Source organism: Genypterus blacodes, unplaced genomic scaffold (assembly GCF_046128005.1).
Source record: "Genypterus blacodes isolate CSIRO-AG114 ecotype Tasmania unplaced genomic scaffold, CSIRO-AGI_Gbla_v1 ptg000027l_1, whole genome shotgun sequence".
NCBI classification, from domain to species: Eukaryota; Metazoa; Chordata; class Actinopteri; order Ophidiiformes; family Ophidiidae; genus Genypterus; species Genypterus blacodes.
This window is the reverse complement of record NW_027466840.1, coordinates 1,830,865-1,853,078: the sequence shown is the minus strand read 5'-3', so window position 1 is coordinate 1,853,078 and position 22,214 is coordinate 1,830,865. Positions and strand designations below refer to the sequence as shown.

General features: G+C 41.0%; 1 protein-coding gene and 1 non-coding gene across 2 annotated transcripts in view; one reads left to right on the top strand and one right to left on the bottom strand.

The window, feature by feature from the left end:
- The first annotated feature begins 7,411 nt into the window (after positions 1-7,411).
- Positions 7,412-22,214, top strand: part of LOC142993087 (ankyrin-2-like) — a 46,116-nt gene continuing 31,313 nt past the window's right edge. Inside the window, 2 exon segments of the mRNA XM_076143719.1 lie at positions 7,412-7,565; positions 21,983-22,084. Of these exon segments, the coding sequence (XP_075999834.1) occupies positions 7,479-7,565; positions 21,983-22,084 (189 nt within the window). The 5' untranslated portion in view covers positions 7,412-7,478.
- Positions 12,149-12,220, bottom strand: trnag-ucc (transfer RNA glycine (anticodon UCC)). The gene has a single exon. It is a non-coding gene; the product is annotated as a tRNA-Gly (tRNA).

Sequence of the window (22,214 nt, the reverse complement as noted above, 5' to 3'; positions counted from 1 at the left end):
TTGTGTATTTTGTACAATTAAATCCTGATGTGCGTACCTTTAGTTTTTTTTTATATTTCATGGAAAAGCTTTATTGTGAAAGCTATACCCTTATGAGTAACGAACAAAAACTTGATCTCCCTCCACTCTTAATGCCGCAGCAGATCTTGTGGTAATTTCTACTTCTCTCGACTACAATTTTGACTGCATTATCACTCCTACAAATAAAAACACGTGGCTAGCAACTAAATGTAAAATTAAGCGAGGATATGGGAGGAGCTTCAGTCCACGCAGTTATATTGCATCAATAAAGATACAGCAAATGTCTTATAATTAGGATTCAAATAATCTTTTGGCACTAATGTGGTCTCTCTGGGTTAAGCATCTGGAAACTAGTCCGCAAAGTAAACATTTTCATATTTATCAAAATAAAAAAATGTCATATACCATAAATGCACCATGAATCAACAATTGTAAATATAGACGTTTTGGTTGTGCAACATCACCACAGGGCGTTAGGAACCGAAAAACGTCTAGTCGTGTAAATTCATCTTAGTTAAGGGGGAAATGAGTGGCAATAACACGTCTCTGCTGTTACAGAGAAGTGCAAGCACAAGCTCAAATACCACACCGCAGAGGCTCTGAGATGCAGTGGAGATCTCATACAGACCTAATCTATGCCCCTGTACTTCCCTTTTGTGCTGCCTATAGTTGAATGTGTTTGTTAACACTTGTTCCATAAAGTGTTGTGTCGTGGTTTCGTCTCTATCTTCGAGTTAGAGGAGTGCGAAAACAGCTTGTTTATGGTCTGCAGCCCTCATTGACACTTGCGTGCATTTCCTCTCTGTCTGACTTCTGCTTTTCACTCAGTGTTATAGGAGGACACAACACAAATGTAAACGTGTTACATTAAAGCTGTTTAAATTCCACGACAGCATTTCCCTTTATTACATCGCCCCCTTGTGGTTGAGATGTGCCCTTGTTTGTGTATGATGTGCCCCTGTTTGTGTATGATGTGCCCCTGTTATAACTACCCTGAAAATATCTTATTTTAACTTAAAAATTGGATTTCTCCCCCCTACTTTTTGTTTTGTTTGTTTTGTTCTTCCCCTGTGCCCCTCCCCCCTTTTTTACTCTTGCCACAGCCCTGTCATTTGGACATATTTGTGCTGACTGTGGTTGGTTGCTGTCGCCCTGTTTGTTGTCCCTTTGCCTTGATTCACATGCACATCACACATCTCTGCTCTCTTCATTGTTTTGTTTTCGTTCTCTACCTTTCTCTTCTTCCCTTCTGAGGGTATAAAATGATCTCAACGATTGCCCCATAACTGGATGCTCATTTAATGCCAGATGCTTTTGTCAATAAAAATATTAAGCAAAAAAAACAAAAAACGTTTTCAAATAATCTTTTGACACCAATTGGCTTTTGTCTGAGTAAAAAAAAGTCTGTTTTATTTTGGTTCTCCCCTCTCCTCTTAATGATGTTGAACTCTTTTCCTTCCCTTGTGTCTCTTGATTGTTTGCTCATGGGTCTTATCTGTGTCTGTGACTGATTAGTTTACCTTTGCTCCATGTTCCCCTCGCCTCCTGATCCCATTCCCTCATTATTTCAAGTGTAACTGTAACTGTAATTTTTCAAGTACAACAAATATATATTTTAATGTCAATATATTAAGAATAACATTATTTAAATGTGAGCTTAAATTAATGAATGGAGTTAAAAATTAACATGGTTAAGATATTTCATTATCCGTTCAGATTCTATAATTTTTGTATCCCAAATGCAATGTCTTTTAAAAGTGTCCAATTGACTTTTTGTTAAGAGGTGATGAGGTCAATAAGCTCCCCCTGATACTGTCAGACTTTTAATGCCAAGTTCCCTTCTCTCTTTCTGATCTCAACCAGCTGACCTGGTCTGACCCCAGATCCGCCCCCGTGTGTGTGAACTCTTGAGATCGTCCCAGAGCCTCAAACTTGACCTTGTGTGTGTGTAAGCATGTTCGTCCGCGTGGGTGTGGGCACGAAAACAGAGTGAAGTTCATCGTCATCTGACGGGAGTAATGGCTGGAGACAAATGAGCACAGATCGCGTGACAGAGTTGTACAGAGAGTCACTGTGCTCGAATAGGAAATCATTACATTCCGTCTTCTTGCAGGAGCTGCCCGTAAGGCCAAATGCTGAAGAAAAACATTGGGAAATTGACATCCGAGACGGTGATTCCTAAATGAGGAGGGGCATGGCTACTTTTCCCATCACCCTAGCTTCTTCGGAAGGAGGTATTACTTCACCAAGTAGGAATGAGGAGCCCACAAACACCTGGCAGGTATGTCTGTGCTTCTTCACTTGCCCTTTAACCTGTCCTGTCAAACTCCGATATTGACCTCCTTGGAAGTTGTGTTTTTTCAAAGTGAGAGCAGTTTGATTTTGAAGACTCTGGTGGGTCATGTTGCTGCTGTGCAGATGTGCTGGGGGATAAAGAGGCAGCATGGAGAGAGTTTACCCTGGATGACAAATTCGCACTGTTGCTTTCCTGGTTGCAAATGGTACTGTTGTTTATCCAGTACAAGCTACTGCACATCATCCGGCTTAAATGCATTATGTTTCAGAACAAAACAAAGTTACTGCATATGTTCTTGTGTTTGAAGATAACACTAGTAGAAAAGAACAATCCCTCTATCCCTCTTTCTCTCTCGGATGAATAATTAAAATGTTCCTGTCTTCGCTTGTGTAGTTTATTTTTTATCAAGTTTGTTCTTATATGTAATGCTGCCACTTCTTGTTTATTATTTTGCCTGACAGACTACATATTCATGACTGCCATTTCTGCTGTGGTTTTCCTCGCTGATCTCCATAACAAATAGAATCTTTTGAAGCACTCTAAAACAGTGAACATTTCCAACAATGTAATCACTCATTCTGGTCACACAGTCTTGACAGGAGATCACTGTACAGGACTCTTGTGGGTGGTCCTTTTCAATGATGTCCTCCTCCTTCCAGCCTCTCACAGAGTCTCTCTTAGATCTCAATCTGGAGGCACTGACTGACACCACTGCAGATTTGCATTGGTGTGGGTTTACACAGACTTGGTGTGGGTTAGACAGCGATCCGAACGCTGGGCTGTGGGCATATCTCACATTAGTGGCATGCCTACATTAGCCCCCCCATGAGAGGAGTAGAGTGTGTGCATGTATTGAGAGTATTGTATGGATTCAAGGAGGACATGCATGGAGAACATGTGAAGTAGAGTGCAGTGCAGCAGTGCGCTAAGGCCAATCAGTCAATGAGCATGACCTGACTGTTCTTGTTTGCATCTTGTTTACAGCCTGAATAGCAAACTGTTTTTTGCGTTGGTCAGCAGCCTTCAAGAGACAAAGCCTGTGCTTGTGCTCACAAAAGGAAACACATTTTTGGGAGCTGTCCATTTATTCTTTAAGGATCTTTTGTGTCTAAAGCCCTCAAACAAAATCATTCAGCCTGTCTTGAAAGCTGACATGCTTTGAACAATGATTATGGAATTCTGAGTCTCAAACTAAAATTCTGATTTTAGCATTTAAATTTCAGCAACATATCTAGGGCCATATTTGCTTACAATTCCCGCATAAATAGTGTTTCTCCATCTTTACCAAAGGTTGCATAATGATAATGGAGGACGAGATTTAATCAAATACAAAGTAGAAGTCATTTATAGATATTTTTTTTAGCATCTGGGGGAAGTAGGTGTAAACTCAGTGTTGCTCAAAGAAGACAGCCAGAGAGGGAGAGAGAAGGAGAGGAAGGCAGAGAGAGAGATCAGATCATACTAACACTTTTAATGGGGATACATCACAGTGAAGAGTCTACACTTCACTAAAAACACTCTGTGATAACATCAACATCATTATTTTTGCAGGACTTTTGCAGGTGGGACCAGGACACAATCTTGCAGATGTTGGCAGAAATTGAATTTAAAAAATCAGTCGACCGCAGACCTCTACCTACAGCTCATGAAATGGTACGTTCATGACATAGACACAGCAAAGCTCCAACATCTACCTTTAGAACTCACCTCACAATTCACCATAACGATCTGAGATTGCATTTTAAATTAACTCATCAGCTGTGGCTTTAAAGCTCAGCTGAGACCATTCCCCTCCATTTGCTTGTGTCTCTGTTCTGGCCAAGCTGCTCCTATCCAGTATTTCCAAAATTAGACATGACAAGCTGGAGATACCGACCCCGTTCCAGACCCAGACTCAGCCCAAAGCTATCCAGGAAGACAAGGAAAAATATCCATCTATCTATCTATCTATCTATCTATCTATCTATCTATCTATCTATCTATCTATCTATCTATCTATCTATCTATCTATCTATCTATCTATCTATCTATCTTTATCTATCTTTATCTATCTTTATCTTTCTTTATCTTTCTTCACTGGATGAAGCAATGCACACGAGATTGTCAACTTAACTGTTTCCTCTTCATTTTATGCATCCTTGCATACATACATAAATATAATAGCAAAGATCCTAGTGAAAGGAATCCATTGCAATTTCACCAAATGATGCAATATTCCTCTGGCCCATAGCAGTGAATTATCAAAGCAATAGTAACACATTACAATTCATTTTCATGTGGCCTTGCCTTTCTTTGTTGTCACCTCATCAACCCTCTTCATAGCCTTGTATCCATCAGTGCCCACCCCCCCACCCCTCCCCGTATTCCCCTTTGCCCTGTTGCCCTGACAACAGACAGTCACCTAGGCAAGGGTTTCCTTGGAGATGGGACAGGCGGTCTTGCAGCCCAGCTGCAGCAGCACGTGTGAATGCTGAATCTGATTTACGATGATGAATACAAACATGAGGCTATTTTATTAAGGCAAAATTAACTTGCTAACATTGATGCTACCTCAGGGGGGAGGATGCTGGGGTTAGGGGTGATGGGTAGGGCTGGGGTGAAATATCAGGCGGAGGATGTTACGGGATGGTTCACAATTAAAGGTAGAAATGCCCTAAGGGAGATTTTCAGGGGGGAGGAAGGAGGGGCTGGGGAGGCTGGGGTTAGGGGTGATGGGTGAGGCCCGGGGGAAACCTAAGGTGCTTTACACCACAAATAATAAAGGTTTGTGGTTGAGTCAGGTGTTTAAACGATCCTAGACAAATAGCTTTGGATTCATTTCATGTTATGAGTGGGCTGAATCTTAGAATTAATAATTCTGTTAACAGGGTGTTATGTTTTCATAGTATTTGTTATGTCTGTTTATATTAATCTTAAGCAGGATTACTTGAAAAGTTTTGAACCAATTTCCATTCAACTTGGTGGATAGATTGGGCAAGATTTCTTTAGTAGCCTTCAATCGTCTTGTCATCCTGCTTTGGTGTTATGTGTGAAAATCCGAGCTGTCCTACCCGCATATAGAATATTTCATCTTGATCTCGATCTCTGCTGATTCCATCGCTTTAGAGCTTTCTGATGAGGGTTCATAGTTCACCCCATTTCAGATGATTTATGATATTACGACCTTGCATTGCTAAAAGTGTCTCTTTTAAAAACAAAAGGTTGAATGTGGTGATTTGGGGATCAGGTCATGTCCAAAGCAGGATCATAAACCTAGAGCTCCTCCAATTGGACACAAAAAGTATTGCATCATCATTGATTCTTAAGGTGTAGAAACCTGATGTGATACACTTTCAGCACCATCTGACAAATTTGGAGACTATACTTTTCACTAAACATTTGTAAAATAAAATGTCTTTGCTCAACTTCCTGTCTTTGTCTTACAATAATTATCAATGTGAAAGGAGAAATCTGATTATTCTGGAATGGCAATAGTTGTACGTTACGTTACATTACTTGGATCCCCAAAGTTGTTGCCTATCCATTGAGGTCAAAACTTTGTGGTGTATGCGAGTGTGTGGTTCATTTTTCCCTCGCAACCCATCACAGCTGGCATCCTAATAGAAGTCAATGAGGCCTTTGTGTACGTGTGTGCATGTGTGTGTGTGCATATTTTCAGAGTTAGTCTGGGAAACTGTTTGAAAAGACCTATTCTTCTTTGGGTCATGAAGTGAAGAATCTTAGTTTTTGTGTTTAAGTTAAATTAGAGTTCAACTTTTTGATTGCTGGGTCACTCTAGCTAACATGAACCACATGTTCATCTAGCTCACTTCCTTTATAGTCACCTTCTGTAGTAATAATAAGAAATGTTGGCGCCCCTAAACACCCAAGGACACCTTATAGAACAAGAGGAGTTCAATATCAGAGGTTTAAATCAAGCCAAAATACAGCATGGATAGGAAATGGGTTTAATGTAGTTAAAGTGTGTAAGCCAATTTAGACAGTGATTTCAACCGTGTGATAGAGTCTCGTCGTTGACAGATTTGTGTCAGACGTGAGTTCCAGAGTCTGGGTGCAGGGCAGCTAAAAACTCTGTCATGGCTCAGGAAGGAAGAGCAGCTGTCTATGAGTTTGGAGGTTTCTGGTTTGATTCTGTCCCTGAGTGTCCCTGAGCAAGACACTGAACCCCTAACTGATGTGCAGGTTGCATGCCCCTGCCATCATGAATGAGGTGAATGTAAAGCACTTGCACAGCAGCATATACCAAGGCAACAAGACTAGTTTCGCCTCACTGGAACAGAAATAAAAAAGAATATACAACAAAAATAGAAACAGAACTTAATTGGTAATTAGACACAGCTGCAACTGTCATTCAGCCAGCTAATGTTTAAAATGTACTCCGGCAGCTGCAATACCACCCACACACCACACTTACTGTACCTTTTTATGTGAGGAGGAGGAACAGACTGTAGAATCAAAGCATTATTTCCTTTGAATCTAATGATAAGTAGCTTTGCCAAATGCCGACATCTACAATCCCCTTCAAGACACTTTTATTCATGTCATTTTTTTGGTTTTATGTGTTATTGCTGTAATTTTTTCTATCTTTTAATGTATTTACTTTATCAAAGTTCATTCTGGAAACACTTGAACAGGAAATTGTGTTTCTTTATCCAGCAATCTGAACTATTTATTTTCCCCTTGTTGGTCTGTGATTTTTATTGTTTATGTAAGATATGAGAAATTATTCAAGTGCAAGCTCAGACTTAACCAGGGACATATCCTCTATGGCTTCTTGCGTGTCTACTCACTGTATGTGCAACAACCATTTTGGTTCACCAGCAAGGTTTCCACATAAACATTGGTGGCAGCTGCTGCCATAGCAACAGCATTGTGCGCTCTCCTCATCTCCCCTCCTCCCTCGTCATTCCCTCTGTTCCCCCCTCTGTTTCTCCCTCCCCTCCCCTCCCCTTCTCTCCTCCTTCTCTCCACCACCTCCCTTTGCCTCGCCTAGCTTGCAACTCCATTCAATCAGTGAGAACTAGAGAGGGGAGAGGTTGGATTGTTTGATTTCACTGATGTGGGGAAAGAGACTCCAAAGCTGAGTGGATAAAAAGAAGAGAGGAGAAAAAAGAGGAGCAAACAGGCGTAAAGCGTGAGTGAGTGGTTGTTGCAGGAGACAATGAGTGAGGACAACCACTCCCACTACAGGCTGGATCCCACTGATCGCCTCAATGGGCTGGGGCAGAGGAGGAAGAGACCCAAGAAGGTAAATAAACAAATGTAGGGCCACATGGCAAGTAAATGGCGAGTAAAGCGCTTGTTTATGAGACAAGTAAAGCTGTTTGGAGTGAAAAGATTTTGGGAAAGAGAGTATGATAGTGCTGGAACTGAATCTGAGGGCTAAAGGGTTGTTGGTTTCTTCACCTCACTACCGCCTGAAATGAGTCTGTTGTTTATAACATTTTATATAGTAACTCCCCTATCTGTCGCACCCCCACCCCTCATTCCCTCTTTTCCAGTGTGTTGTTATGAACCCCTCTTGGTAGTAAATAGTGGGCGGAGGCTCCTATATCACATGGTGACAGGGTGGGTCCAAGTATGCTCTTTGTGTGCCTATTGTGGATATCTCTTCACAGATATCCCCAATCAGAAGATTTTTTTTTTGTACAAAAGACATGTTTCTAACATTCATGACCGGTTAGTGTCAATGGTATCAGCCTATTTATTCTGTATATACTGTATGTACAGACAGACAGGCAGACAGAGAGACAGACAGACAGGCAGGGCTGTGTCTATATAAACATGATCTTGACTTTTTCTATTGATGTTGTTGTTGTTTGATTGATGAGATGGAGCGGTTGTTATGCCTGTTTTTCCAAATTTTTGTGGCACTCAGTGATGACACAGAGAGAAAAAGAGGCAGTGTAAGGTCTAGAAAAAAACATTGATAAAAAAAAGGAAATATGCAAATCAATAATGCTGAATCTAGAAAAACGTGAATGCAATGAAAACAAAGGTAGTATTTGGCAGCAGTGAAGCATTCAGAATGAATCTATAAATTATTGATATGCTCCCTCCCCCATGCTTACATAGGCCCACAGGAACACTTGCACACTCTTAGTGTGAGTGACCTATGAGAGCTGATTTTCGCACTCTGCCATTTTATTGTGAGGTTGTTGATGAATTCTGCCATTTCAATGTTTCAAACACAATCTGATGTTTTCATCTTGACTATGTAGTGAATGATCGTGGGCCTTAATCTTCCCCTATCTCCTTTAAAAACTTCCTCCCACACCTTTCTTTTGAAATACAGGCTAACTGAATTATGCTGTTTTTTAGAGCTGAGCAGCACATCAAGTATTTTGTATATATTAAGCGACATAAATTCACCAGTAGCATCTATTAAAATGTGACTTTCGATGTGGATGTGACTGAAACCCCTATGGCTATGGCTTGCCTACTTGTCTGTCACACTGCTTGCGGTGCAACAACAACAACAACAACAGTGAAGCAAGGGGTTGGGAAGTCAACACTGGCAGTGTGTGTGTCTTATTTATAATGTGTTACTATTGCTTAATTGTGCTGTTTTTTGTGTGCATTCATGAAAAAGACAACTGGTGTGTGTGTGTGTGCATGTGTGAATGTTTGAATGAGGCACAGTGCTGATAAATGTTTAGGTGTTTGTATTATTGTCAAAATATGTTTTTATTATCATTATACTTTTTCTTCTGACAGCATTGCCCTAAATGTGGTGCTATGGCCCAAATGGTAGCACATGCAAAAGTGAAATTTGCAGAGTTGGTATGGGAGGGAGTGATAATTTTTGTACACAATTTAGCAAAATATGCAAAGACTGGGAATTAGTCCCTGGATTTTTGATGTGGACACATTGTGTAAACTATTCTTTGGAAATCTTAAATATTTCATAGTTTTTAGAATTGCTACTTGATATGCTAGCTATTTGGATTTCAGTTTTTGTTATAAAGTGTCATATCTGAAAAAAATCTGATATCTGACCGATAAGGTTGTTGAAATTACACCAAAGATCCAAATTCTTGTGTGCCCGTATTACACTTTCAAATGTGGTGTATTTCTATAGGTAGGGGGCGTGGTACATGGAAATATATTCACATACAAAAAATGAGCCATGTCAACCATGAGGTGGCACTATAATAAAAGCAAATGCATTTTAGTTCAAAATTGTGGTTCTGTGACCTAAACTGTCCAATTTTCTAAAGTGATATTTTCAGGGTACTTGTAAAAGTGGCAGATCAGCCATATCAGGAAAAACTGCACATGTCAGCCAGAAGGGGGTGCGATAGTAAGAGTAAATGCAATTTTTGATTAAAATATGTGGTTTTGTGGCCTAAACTGTCTTGTCAAGTCAAATTTATATGTATAGCCAAATATCACATACAATGTCTCAAAGGGCTGCAAATCCAGAATGTCATAAGTGGAAATAGGCGTGGCCTCTGCCAATATATGCAGCTCTATTTACCAAAGCGTTGATATACATTTTTTAAATAGGTGAGCAGGTAAACTATTACTGTAAACTGTAACGCATTTTGCTTCATTATAGCTCCCCCTTATGGTTGCCAAGTTTTTACCCATGGCAAGATCTCATCCTCCTATAGCTACAGTCCAAATTTCACATTTACAAGCTTCACCATTTTGGCCGCAGCATTAGTTTCAGTACAATACTGGCGGAATAATAATACTGTAATGCAACTGTGTTATATATGCAGAAGCTCATTAATGAACAGATTTTAATTTGGTTCACCCTTTTCCAACATGCTACAACACATGTTGTAGCATGTTGCAAACTTCAGAGTAGTCAAAATGTGCATGTTGGCGCAAGGGGGAGTCAGATTCTTATTCTAGGTCAACTGAAACGACTTTTCTATTTCTTCCCCCATAATCCCCTCATCCTTCTGTGCGCATGAGTGTGAGTGTGTGTGTGTGTGTGTGCGCATGTTAGTGCTCTGCCCTAATACCTCCAGCACGTTATTCTCTAATCCACTCACAGTCAAGACGGTCCTGCACACAAACCACTCTTCTCCATTTCTCAATAACATATAGACATATATACACACACAGCATATTTTCCTACTGGCTTAGGCGGTGCCAAGTCAAAAACACTTTTCTACTCTGGATATATTTTTCTTTGGGGTGTCGCGGCCTCTTTCAGAGCACCCATGAAGGCAAACATGGCAGTGGGAGCGGCAGGCCAGGTAAGCTGTGACTGCTTAACCTCACACACTGTGAGCAATTGAGTTATTAGATCACTATGTTCTGAGATTTTACATATTTTATTACTGTGGTTTATAACTCAATTGTACAGTTTTTTGAAAGAGCATTTTAAATGTTTAATGTAGTTTGGACACCTTCTCCATTGTCACACTACTGTCACAAAACTTGGTCTCTATTGGTAAATCGGCTGGCCTTTGCAAACATAGAAGAACAACAATCTGTAAGCATATTAGCTTAACTGTCACAGCTAACTATGCCATTTTGGACAACAGACAACCACGGCCAGCTATGAGGTAAAAATTGGTTATATACCTGTATAAGTAGTCAGGGGTTGAAATGTCCCCTGAGTGTCTGCCTGGCAGCTGTGTGTGTATGTTAGTGGCAATTGTGTGTGTGTGAGAGTGTCACTAGTACTCCTAGCTAGCCTAAGCAAGCTGGCAGATGATGGACCACATGTGGTGAAATAAAAGCTAACCTAACATAACATCATAATGTAATTGCTGATAAACTTACATTAGAACATAATCTAGAGCAGAGGTCACCAACCGGTGGCCCACTGTCCAAGTCCAGACCACACGATGCACAAGATGCTCCAGACCCCAGGACACCTAATATGAAAATATGATAAGAAATAGTTTTGTTAGATTTGGCAGCTCAGTTAAGCCGCATGTGTCTTTTGATTGCTACTTTTTGTTCAGTTACCTGAGTGCCATAGGGAAGACAGGAAAAACCAAAGCAGAGACGTGAAGAGAGTGACGCACACACACAGAGACATGGCTTGTTCCAAACAAAGAACAGTTGGCTCTGAAGGCAGAGCATTTAAAGATGAACATACAAATATGCCAGTGTGCCTGATACGTTAAGAATCTTTAAAAGTGGAAACATAAAACGCTATTACGAAACATGACACTTTGTGGTGGGGCACGAAAATTGAATGAACTCAAGGCCGAGTGAATGCGCCACAAAAGTCCTCTCACAGTCTCTTACCGCTCAACAATGTACAAACAAGTGTTCCCTGAGGATACAGCGGATACTCAGAGAACATTAAAAGCCATTTACTGATGGGGAGAAAGTGAAGCAGTGCATGTATACATCTGTAGAGACTTTGCTAGATGGCAAACAAAAAGATGAACTGTCAGCTCCAACAGTTTGTATAGACCTTATATAGACCCGGGCCTGATGTTGTCATTAAGAGCAGGGTCAGCAGTGGATGAGTGGGGACGCTTTGTCAAACTATGTCATTTTGTGTGGGGCAACAAGGGGGCAGCATTGGATGACATCATCAAAGCCTTGGGAGAATCCATCACTCTTTTGTATTCACCATCAATACACTGATTATCCATACACATAGATGCATTCATGCGCACACACACACACACCCACGTTGATCAATAGGGTGATGGAAGGTTGTCCTAATGAACCCCAAGAGGAAATAGTACATTTATCTTGTTGATAAATTAGTTATTCCCTCATTCCTGTATCACTGTTGACCACATACCCACAGAGTTGTTGCTGGGCAGCTGGTGATGAAGAACACTTACCATATTAGATAACACAAGATAGAATTTTATCCATCCCCAGGGTAATGGTTGACATAAATGCATTGGCCGGGAATCGAACCCGGGTCAACTGCTTGGAAGGCAGCTATGCTCACCACTATACCACCAATGCTTGTTGTGCAGGTGGGCAACCGAGTGAGAGCAACAAACAGCCATTGTGATGTATTCAACACAATAGAAACTAGTTAACTTAGTTGTTTTCAAATTGTTGTGGTTGTGATAGTATCTGTACTCTGTTGTGAGCTCTGTAACATTACCATTGTAATCATGCCTCTGTGCCAAAGGGACAGCGTCTCTTAGGAAGCAGGCACCTGTGGGTGGGGGAGGGATTTGTTGTTGGCTGTGTAGTCAGTGTCTCCTTCTTTGGTGTGTACATTTGTCAGAGGGGTGAAGATTGATGATACACATATGATCGTTCCATTTCTTTCAGTTGTCCTCTTGTGGTTTCTGTGCAATGTCAATACAGGACTGTCACGTAGGATATTTCCTGGTGTATAGGGTTCACAGAAAAGTAGAAACAGCTTGTAGGTCTTTTAATCACCCTGAGACCCTCAGAGGATTACTAGTATAATGAGATCTCCCCCTCCCTCTTTGCTAATCAGAAACAGGATTAGATAGACAGGTAGACCTACAAAACCCTATCCCTCAAAGGACCTGTAAAGAATATGGACCAGGACATGTATACCTCATATGCCTCAACCACTCAGTTGACCAGGGTGCTGTGTTATTTTGACATGTATACATTTATCTACATTTGATTAATTGAATTTGTTGGGATGTGTGTATGAACGCATTAAATTCATTAATCTACATGTGTTGCTGGAGTAGTGTTTGGCTTTGACAGAATGTGTTTGAACCTGATTAATTATAGAAAGGGGAAATTGATTTTACTGTCTGGAGTTGGATCGTGTTCACTTGAATAAAGGTTGGCGTAGAAGCTTTGGCGATTATCGATTTGTGGCTATTGCTTTTTCTTGCTGTTGCTTGATTTTGTTTGCAAAGCATTTTCCAGATTTTCTGCTTTAGTCATAGTTTTCGTTTTTGAGTCTGTGAATTTGAAATTGAGTTTTCTTTTTTATATCATTTTGCTGGAATTTATTTCCTTGTTGGTTCTGGTTTCCCTCTGATGGGATGGCTTGTGTCCATGTTCTGTAGTGGCTTGATGAACATGAAATTTATTTTTCTCTCAGTACTGCTTTCCCTCTTTGTTTTGGCTGAGGTCTGTGGTGAATCATTTCTCTCTAGAGAGGATGCCCACTCTCTAGGTATTTGAGGAGGGATGTGTTGAAGTGCCATCTACTGGTGGGTTTGTAGGAGTTGTTTTTATCCTTAATCAGGAACACAGGAGCATCATCACTGATGATGTGTTGATTTGGGACTATGATATACTTTGATGGTAAGACAGAAGTATGAGTTATATATGGCACATGGATCTAGTAAACACAAACAGTCACTGAGTTAAAAGCCTTCATGAACTCTTTAATTATTCCTGTGGATTGCTTCGATTGTTTTATCTATTGATCGATTAATGGCTGTGTTGAAGTCGCCATGGCGATGTTATGGCTGTACAGTTTACCTATACTAGATTGTTGTTGATTCTGTTGCCGATTTTGACATGATCCTTGATGATGGCCGCGGTGGAATGTAATGTTCCTAACAGTTTGGAGTTTTAGCAGTATATCCATGAATTCCATAATCATTCCTTTACAAATTGTTAAGTGTGATTGCTAGAACTCCAGAAAAACTTAGATCGTCGACGAGTTGGGACATCAAGGATTGTTTCATTTATTTGTTCATTCTTGGTCATGGCAATGGTGAGCTGTGTGGTGAGTGAGCTGATTGAGTGTTTTGTTTTTCATTTTGAGGGATTTGATTTATTCCTAGCTGATTCTAAACTACCCTGTAATTTGTGGAACTCCTGGTGGAGTATTTTAATAAGTGCTCAATGGATATTGCGAAGTCGTACACCATTGGAGTCGGAGGGAAGGTTTGGTGTCACATTTGTCTTGCTGGTGTTGTTGTCTTCTTTGCTCTCATTTATTGTGCACACCAGTTCTTGTTATTGTGCGCTTCTCAATGTAACATTCCATGTCATCCAGATCAGTTGTTGTGTAATCCGTGTTTGGAGATTGGAGCATATTAATTGTAATGGTATGAATTTTGGATTTTCTCCTCAAGTTAGCGAATCTAGCAGCAGGCATTCTAGCAGCAGGCTGCCATCTTGGCTCAAGCACCAGGTCTCGTGGGAATGAGATTACAGCATCATCTTTCCACTGACACCCTGTTATGGTCTGTCTCTATATACTGCATCATGTCACGTTTCACTGATTAAAAAAAATAGCTACTGCCAAAGTGAATATAAATGGGATTTTTGTGCTATTTCAGTCTTAGTCATTTATATTGTCTGTTCCTTAGTAAATAATGTATGAGATAGAGATATATAGGTCTATCCTGGTTCGGTGTCACATCAAATGTTATGCCAGGTCATGAAATAATGCAAATCACTGCTTTGTATTGTATCATGCTAATGGTGGGCATTGCAGTGCTCTCGTGTACACAAGGCTTCTTTTTTATTTTTCTAGTGCTTCATACTTTAAGCTGAGATTTGTGGTCATGTGCGTTAGGGAAAAATGTGTATTTGTTATGTATGTCTTCTGTTTGCACGACACCGGTAAAATCATTGAAGCTCACAGTCATCAGGGCTGTACCATTTCAAACCAATACAGAGGGGGAGATTGTGTACAGCAAAGGTAGTTCTTTATGATGTATACTCCCTCTGAAAACGTTACCTCTCTATTTTCAAAGAAGCACTCACTGATGCTTCCATTGTAGAAACCCCCGCTCACAGCAAAGTGTTCTATTATTCCTCCAATCGCACCCTCTCTGTAAAACCCCACCCCAACCCCTACCACCCAGTCTGGTACATGGTAAAGTCTGAGGCTTCCTGGGTTCCCATAGCATCTGCTGCCACCTCTGCAACAAAAGCAAAGAGGGAGGGGTGGATCGTTCTCTCTCTCTCGTCTTTTTCTCACTTCTCTTCATCCTATTGGTCTTATAGCTTTACCTCTGAGGCCGTGTACTGGCCCACCCACCACTGTTCTCTCTCTCTCTTCCCTCTTACATCTCCCCCTCCCTCTCAGATTAATTCATCCAGGCAGTAGGGAAGGACAGACATTCACGAAGAGCTGGAAGCTTAGACGAATAGAGAAGGGCATCAGCACTGCCTCTTTCTCCTTTCACCTTCCTCCTTTATTTTCTCAACTGAAGATTTGTCCTTGGGAAAAACATCACTTGGAAGTGGGACAGGCTTATTTTTCCCGGAATGTTGGATGGTTCTCTCTTTCACCACAAAGGCCAGACGTCTGCAAGCGAAACATTTGTATTTATTTTTCTTCGTGAGGGAAAAGTGAAAGTCAAGAAAGGGCAGTCATGGCACATGCCGCGGCTCACATTAAGAAGGCCAGGTCAGAGATGGAACCAGCACCAGACCTGAAGGCTCTGGAGAAAGCCAAAGAGAGGAGAAGGCGTTCCCGGGAACGAGCTGAACACAAGCGCAAGGTACTGCATAGACTAGCAACCGCCACTTCTGTCCCTTCGACTTCATATGGACAATGGGTATTCATCTCACCTCCAGTCAACCCTCTACATCATCATCAGCAGCAGCGACCATCAGTGAATCCATACATTTCAAAGACTTTCATTTCAGCTTCACACGAATGCAGCTGCACCTATGACCAGAGAGAGTCCGTCTAAGTTATGGAATTAAAAGCTGGACAAACCATCCACCCATGTCCATCACAAAACCACCTACCATTCGTCCATCATTAAAGCACCTATAACACAAATCATCCTCAGCTATCATTTGAAATGGAAATGGTAAATAAACGCACTCTGCATCATCCCTGTCACTGTTACCCCTCATCATGGCTCTGTCCTCAATCCAATTCCACCCTTCATTCTGACATCGTCACCCTGTGGCAACATCACAAATGATCGTTCTGATCAGTGATCAGTCACACTTTCACGGATTGCTGTCACTAATTCTCAGTTGTAATGATGTATAGAAAAGTGCCTACACATACCGCTACCACTCTCACTGCAGATGTACCCACGCAGAGCACTCCTCTGGTGCATTGCTCTGTTGTTTAGTTCATTTCAATTCTCTGTTTGCTTCAAGGACTTGAAAGGATACAGACAGAAACACAGGCTGCATTATCTAATGCAATATCAAAAGCCTACTGATGTGTTCTTTGTTGGTTCAGGCGGCTGAAATCTACTTTATAGTGAACATTATGGTGAGCTGCTTAGAGATTATCACATGCGATTAGGGATGTGTTCTCTCTGTCTCTCTGGGATTATCGCAGTACGCTCTCTCTCACCCTCTTTGCCCCCTCCCCTCCCCCATGTGGGGTCAACACAAACACTTCAATCAGCCTTAGCAAGTACTGTACTATTATGACAAACAGTTAAACCTGTGTAAAGGGTTTGTGTCTTTTCATTAGAAAATGCTGATTGCACAAATGCTTTTGAAATTATAATCTTGTATGTCCTATCAGCATGGATCCCCAGTTATATAACAAGTTTCATGCTTAGTTTCACACATTACTGTTTATTTTTAAGAATCTCCATGCTGTCTCTCTTGTTTTGCCTTTCTACTTCCTCACTGCAGTGCAATCCAACCATCTGAAACCATCTCTCCTGCAGGGATAATATATCAAACGGATGGAAGTAATCTTTCTGGATTATCATCTCTCCCTCATACATGTTTCTGTGTCCACTTCCTACCCGTGTTGGCCTTGCCTCCCCCATCTGTTTGTTTATCTCTCTCACGCACCTACAAACAAATGATATTGCTGTAGCCAAGTAAAGTGACAGTGATCAGTCAAAAGAAATTTGAACTTGGGAACCAGAAGGTGTAGGTTGTATACAACTATAACTGCAACTTAAGTTTGACGGAATGCAGCCTGCAATGTTGTTATAAAGGCCCACAAAGTTGTTTATCCTGCGCAAGGTCATAGAGGGCTGCAGCCTATCAGTGTCCATTTGGCTGGAGGCAAGGTACACTGTGGAAAGGTTACCAGTCTATCAAAGAGCTAACATAAAGGCCGCATTAACACCTGACATTACAAGGCGATTTGTATCCAGATGAGTTTTACAGACAAGGAAAAAATAGTGTCTGCATACAGAACGCATTATAATCGATAGACAATCCCAGATGCCAGAACAAATACAGAATGCTTGTTTGCTATTGATTAGTTTAGGAGTTCATAATTCTACCTGTCTCTACTACTGGGGAAGGGAAGAAGAAGTCTTTTAATCTTAGTCGTTTAATCACTGCCAGGTACTGTACTGTACTGCTTTTTCTGTTTTTTCAAACTTTACTGACTCATTTCCTGCATAACTCTACAAAACCAACTATAACAGCTTCTGCCAAGAGCCCAATGTTCACTGTACACACTAGTGTACCGGTTTCAACATGATGCTACTCCCAGATGACCACATAAAACAGTACACACAATGGGCACACTGGTCACAATCTTGAATACAAAGATGAAGGCCAGTTCTGATTTCAGCCAGTTGGTGTTGGGTTTCTCTTTTGATTAATCAGAGTCAAGACCATAGGTGTGATAAATCAGGAATCCATTTCATACTGGCTGTAGTTGAGAAAGTTGGGAAAGTGTGGTGCAGTGATATGTCCCAACCAAAATCGTATGACTATCGGGTGACTAACTTGCTGCTATAGAGTCTTTATCTACATCTGCGCTCAGTTTTGAGCTGGGGACTGTACTGCGAGGGAAACTTAAGGCAATGTCTAGACTGCTGTTAATGAATCCAGTCTCCGGTTCTTGCATGTAAGTGCAAATATCATTGGAGTCAACAGGTTGACGTTATGTGAGCTCTCTCAAGTAATTGAAGTTACGAAACCTCCCAGACTGCACTCTGTGTGGAAGAGTTTCAGTGGCCTTCAATGACAGAATTCAGATCTGATTTTGAACATTTTGTACAAAGTTTCACTTGATGGATAATTCAGTGACTTTTTATGACTCTTTCCTGTTCAGGCATTTTAATAATGCACCTTTCTACAGTTCTTAGTGATTCTGTTTTACTTTCATGAAGAGATGAGACCAGGATAACAGACAGCTTGCTATGAGATAAGAAGTCAGCTCACTGGGGCAGTGCTCAAATGATCATATCTTATCTTCTTATCTTATCTTACTTGTTATACTACTAGAATTGGAGAGTATATGCGTGTACCGTTCGTCGTTACTGTGTTGAGTTGCAATGAGCGCTAATCCTACAATCACTCCCATTTTTGCATAGTGTGCTTTTCATTTCATTTTCATAACATCTGTAGTTTTATTATTGTCATTGAAGACATGAATGGAACCACCCTAGCACCTAGGGTGATTCATGGAGAGTTGAAGTTCAGGACCAGATTGTTACAAATTACTTGCTGAAGGATTTGAAGAGTCATGCTATGACCTTCCCTGACCTCCAGAATGGATGTGCTGACAAAAGAAACCTCTCTCAAAGGGACCATATACATTCCTCCGTTTAAGGATATTTAAGACATCAACGACATGTGCTTGGCTGTGTTCCCTGGAGAAGATACTGTCTACTTTTCAGCTGACTCAGTTTTGGAAGATAATCACAAGGATGCGCTGCCTGTCATGTTCCTTCCTCATTGACACTGTCTGGAATACCTGAGAATAGAATGATAATCAAAGTATGAGCTCCAGTCATGCTGCTTAGGAACCTGCACCTGGAGTCTGTCTGTTGCGGGCATCAAATTTAGAATGAGTGCATATTTGCAAAGAAAAGATGATCAGTTAAAACATGAATTATCTTGCATTTGTACTGTTTCAAATTAAGTACAGGTAAAAGATAATTTTCAAATCACTGGTTATGATGTTTACCTGCATTTTACACTCAACTTTTTTGGAATTGGGGTTTGTAGATAAAATGTACCATCCATACTTTGGCCATCAGGGTGTAAGTTAAAATTCAACAAACACGAAAACAGCACTGAAAGACATGAAAGTACTACATAGTGTGAAGCTAGATAAAACTGGTAATGACTACAACACGATGGAGACTTTTTCATTTTGGAATTTTCCATCACAATAGCAGCCAAAGTATGAAGGTCTCAGGCATATTCAGACTCAGATCTGTTACCTTGAGCTCCTCCAGACAAGGGCTGATGAAAAACATAATTTCCAGACGTATTGATTCCATTGAGTCCATACTAAAAAGCTGTTCCCCATCCCTGAAAGAGAATTCATTGGCAGGTGAATGGATCTCCTGCACAATAGCTGTAGGAGGTCAATCTGTCTGGTATCATGAAACTAAATTAACGTCTTTACTGTTAAATTATTTGAGACATAAGATGGTGGCTGCAGGGGGCCGCAAACTCCTACAGGTTGCAGGTTAGAGGTACAGTAGAGGCAGGAATGGTTGATGCAAACGTTGATGCTAGACGCTGTCAGGAGGTTGGAGTGGGAGACATGATCTTCTCTGGAGCTGGTTCTGCTGGTTCTGAGCATTCGGGCAGCTGTGTTGGCGGCATTAGTTCTCCTTTTGTGTTCGAGGAAGAGACCTTAACCTCGCGTAAGGGAATAGGACTGAAAGATCAAACAACCTGAGGCGGCTCACTGGCTGGAAGAGCTGCTGCTGTGTGATCTTCCACAGGCGGAGAATTGCAGGTGAGCAGCTGTAGATGGTTACAAGTGATTAAAACACATCAGTCGGCAAACTAAAAGCAGTATTGACGTACGTCAGTCAATGGCGTTTATGCATGTGATTTGACAGACCACCAAATGAATGGTGACGTGGCTAAAGTAGTTAACCAGCGGACACTGATTTGAGAAAGAGAATGAATGAATGTGACGTATCCTTCTTGAAGAGATGGATGACTTGGATTGGAGCAACAGGTAAATGGCTAGCTTGAACTATGAGTCTCCCTGGTAGAACTAACGCAAGAAGGTTACATGTCTTTGAATTAAGCAGTCCCGGCACCTGGACTGCACACCATCTTTGAATACAGGACGACATGATGATGACCATGTTTTAATAATTGTAAGGCTGGTTCTGTTGTGGTAAATTATTTTGATACTATCCCTTGTCTTGTTGTGAGTTGTCAAGGCATATTATGGATCCATATGTGGATATTTTACAGAGTGTACTCATGCAGTGGTGCTTTAATAGGGGAACTAGTAACTTAATGAACTTTTGTCACAGATTAACTGAATCTTTCTTTTGAATCTTCAATTGTTCCTGTAATATTTAAGTCTTTGGAGGTAGGTCTGTAGCAATATGTGTTTTGTATGGCCAGTTTTGGATTAAGATGGATTTGAAGAGGTCTGCACTACTACATTAGTCCCTTAGGACTTGGTGTAAATGTGCTGAGGACTATGTTTTTAATGGAAACACAGAAGCAGAAGATAAATGGCAATGTCATTTTGGAAGATGGTTGATTGCAGAAAAGGTGTTTGGTGTGTGTCCTCCCTATCCCCTGCACGCACACATGCACACACTCACACAAACCCTAACCTAATACAAACTTAATTGCATTGTCTATTCTCAACACTAATTGGATGAGTGATGAAGGCTGGTTTAGAAAGGAGATTGGGGGAGATGTTAAAGTGAATTACTTCCATGACAATGTTAATGAAACTCAACTTATCTGTTGTTCTTTCATGTGACAGCACAGGTAGAAGTCCATGCCTAAGTGGGTGTATCTGGTGATGAAACTTAGGTGATGTGGTATGCAAGCATCGGAATTTAGTGTGAAGTCTGAGTGTGCTCATATCAAATTACTTTTCCAGAGATTGGTCCTTAAAATATTACTTTTCATAATTTGAAAAAGAGAAGAACTGCCATTGTGGTGAACATTTTGGTTTGTTTACCACTGAGCAGTCTCTCTCTCTCTCCTCCCCCTTTCTCTCTCTCCACCCAATCGGCCAAGGCAGATGGCCGCCCACCTAGGGTCCGGTTTTGCCTGGGGGGTTCTTCCCGTTAAAGGGGAGTTTTCCTTGCCCGCTGTTGCCAAGTGCTTGCTCATGGGTGAATGTTGGGTCTCTGTAAATGCTCTATATGAAAAGTGCCTTGAGATAACGTGTTGTGATTTGGTGTTTTATAAGAAGTTTAGTTGGAGTTGAATGGAATTGTCTCTGTAGTGCCTCCCTTTGATGGACTCTGACTTGGGGGTAAACTTGAGGGCTCCCAAAATACCACCATTTAGCCTTTAATCCATCAGTAATCATTATTGTTTGCATTTTGTGCGTGTGTGTGATGCCCCCCCTCCTTCCAAGCCACCCTATGCTGATCCCTCCCTTTTCATGAATAGGCTCTTACACCCGCTGGCTGGTGGGTGTAAGAAATAGCTTGGTGGGTGGATGTTGGTCACTGGTCTGTGAGTCAGACTCAGCAATGATTATTATGGGCTGGCATTCGTAACACTAAATCTGGCAAGTCATACAACAAGGAAAAAAAGAGAGGGAAAAGGGTGCTGCTGTGGCTGAGATTGTGGGGGTCATGTATAGTTCTTAGGTCAACATTAAAGGGTAGTTAGGACATAGGAAATAAATGAAACCGCCAACTATCAGAACCTTGAAGGAATATTTTGTTCATCTTTTTGGAATGTTTTCCCTTTGATACAAATAAGAAATTGCCTGTAAAACTGATGAAATGATATGATGAGTGATATGATGAGTGAACCAAGGTCTAAGACCGGCTAATTCAGGCGATATTTGGGATTATGATGTTCAGCATGTGTGGCTAAATTATGTGATAATCACCGTAATTAACCATTTACAAATTGTAATTGGAGATTGTAGTTATTTATGAAAATGCTTTTACCCCTTCTTTGTTCTAGTCTGACAGCAACACAAGTTTCCTGCGAGCAGCTCGGGCAGGAAATGTGGACAAGGTGTTGGAATATCTGAAAGGGGGAGTGGACATCGGCACCTGTAATCAGGTAGGAGACACTTAACAAATAACATGTTCAATCACACCACTACACACAGACACACATCCTACGGCTACATTTTTGTAATGATTGATATGATGACCCTTATGATGAGCACAACATTAGATAGATAGGTAGA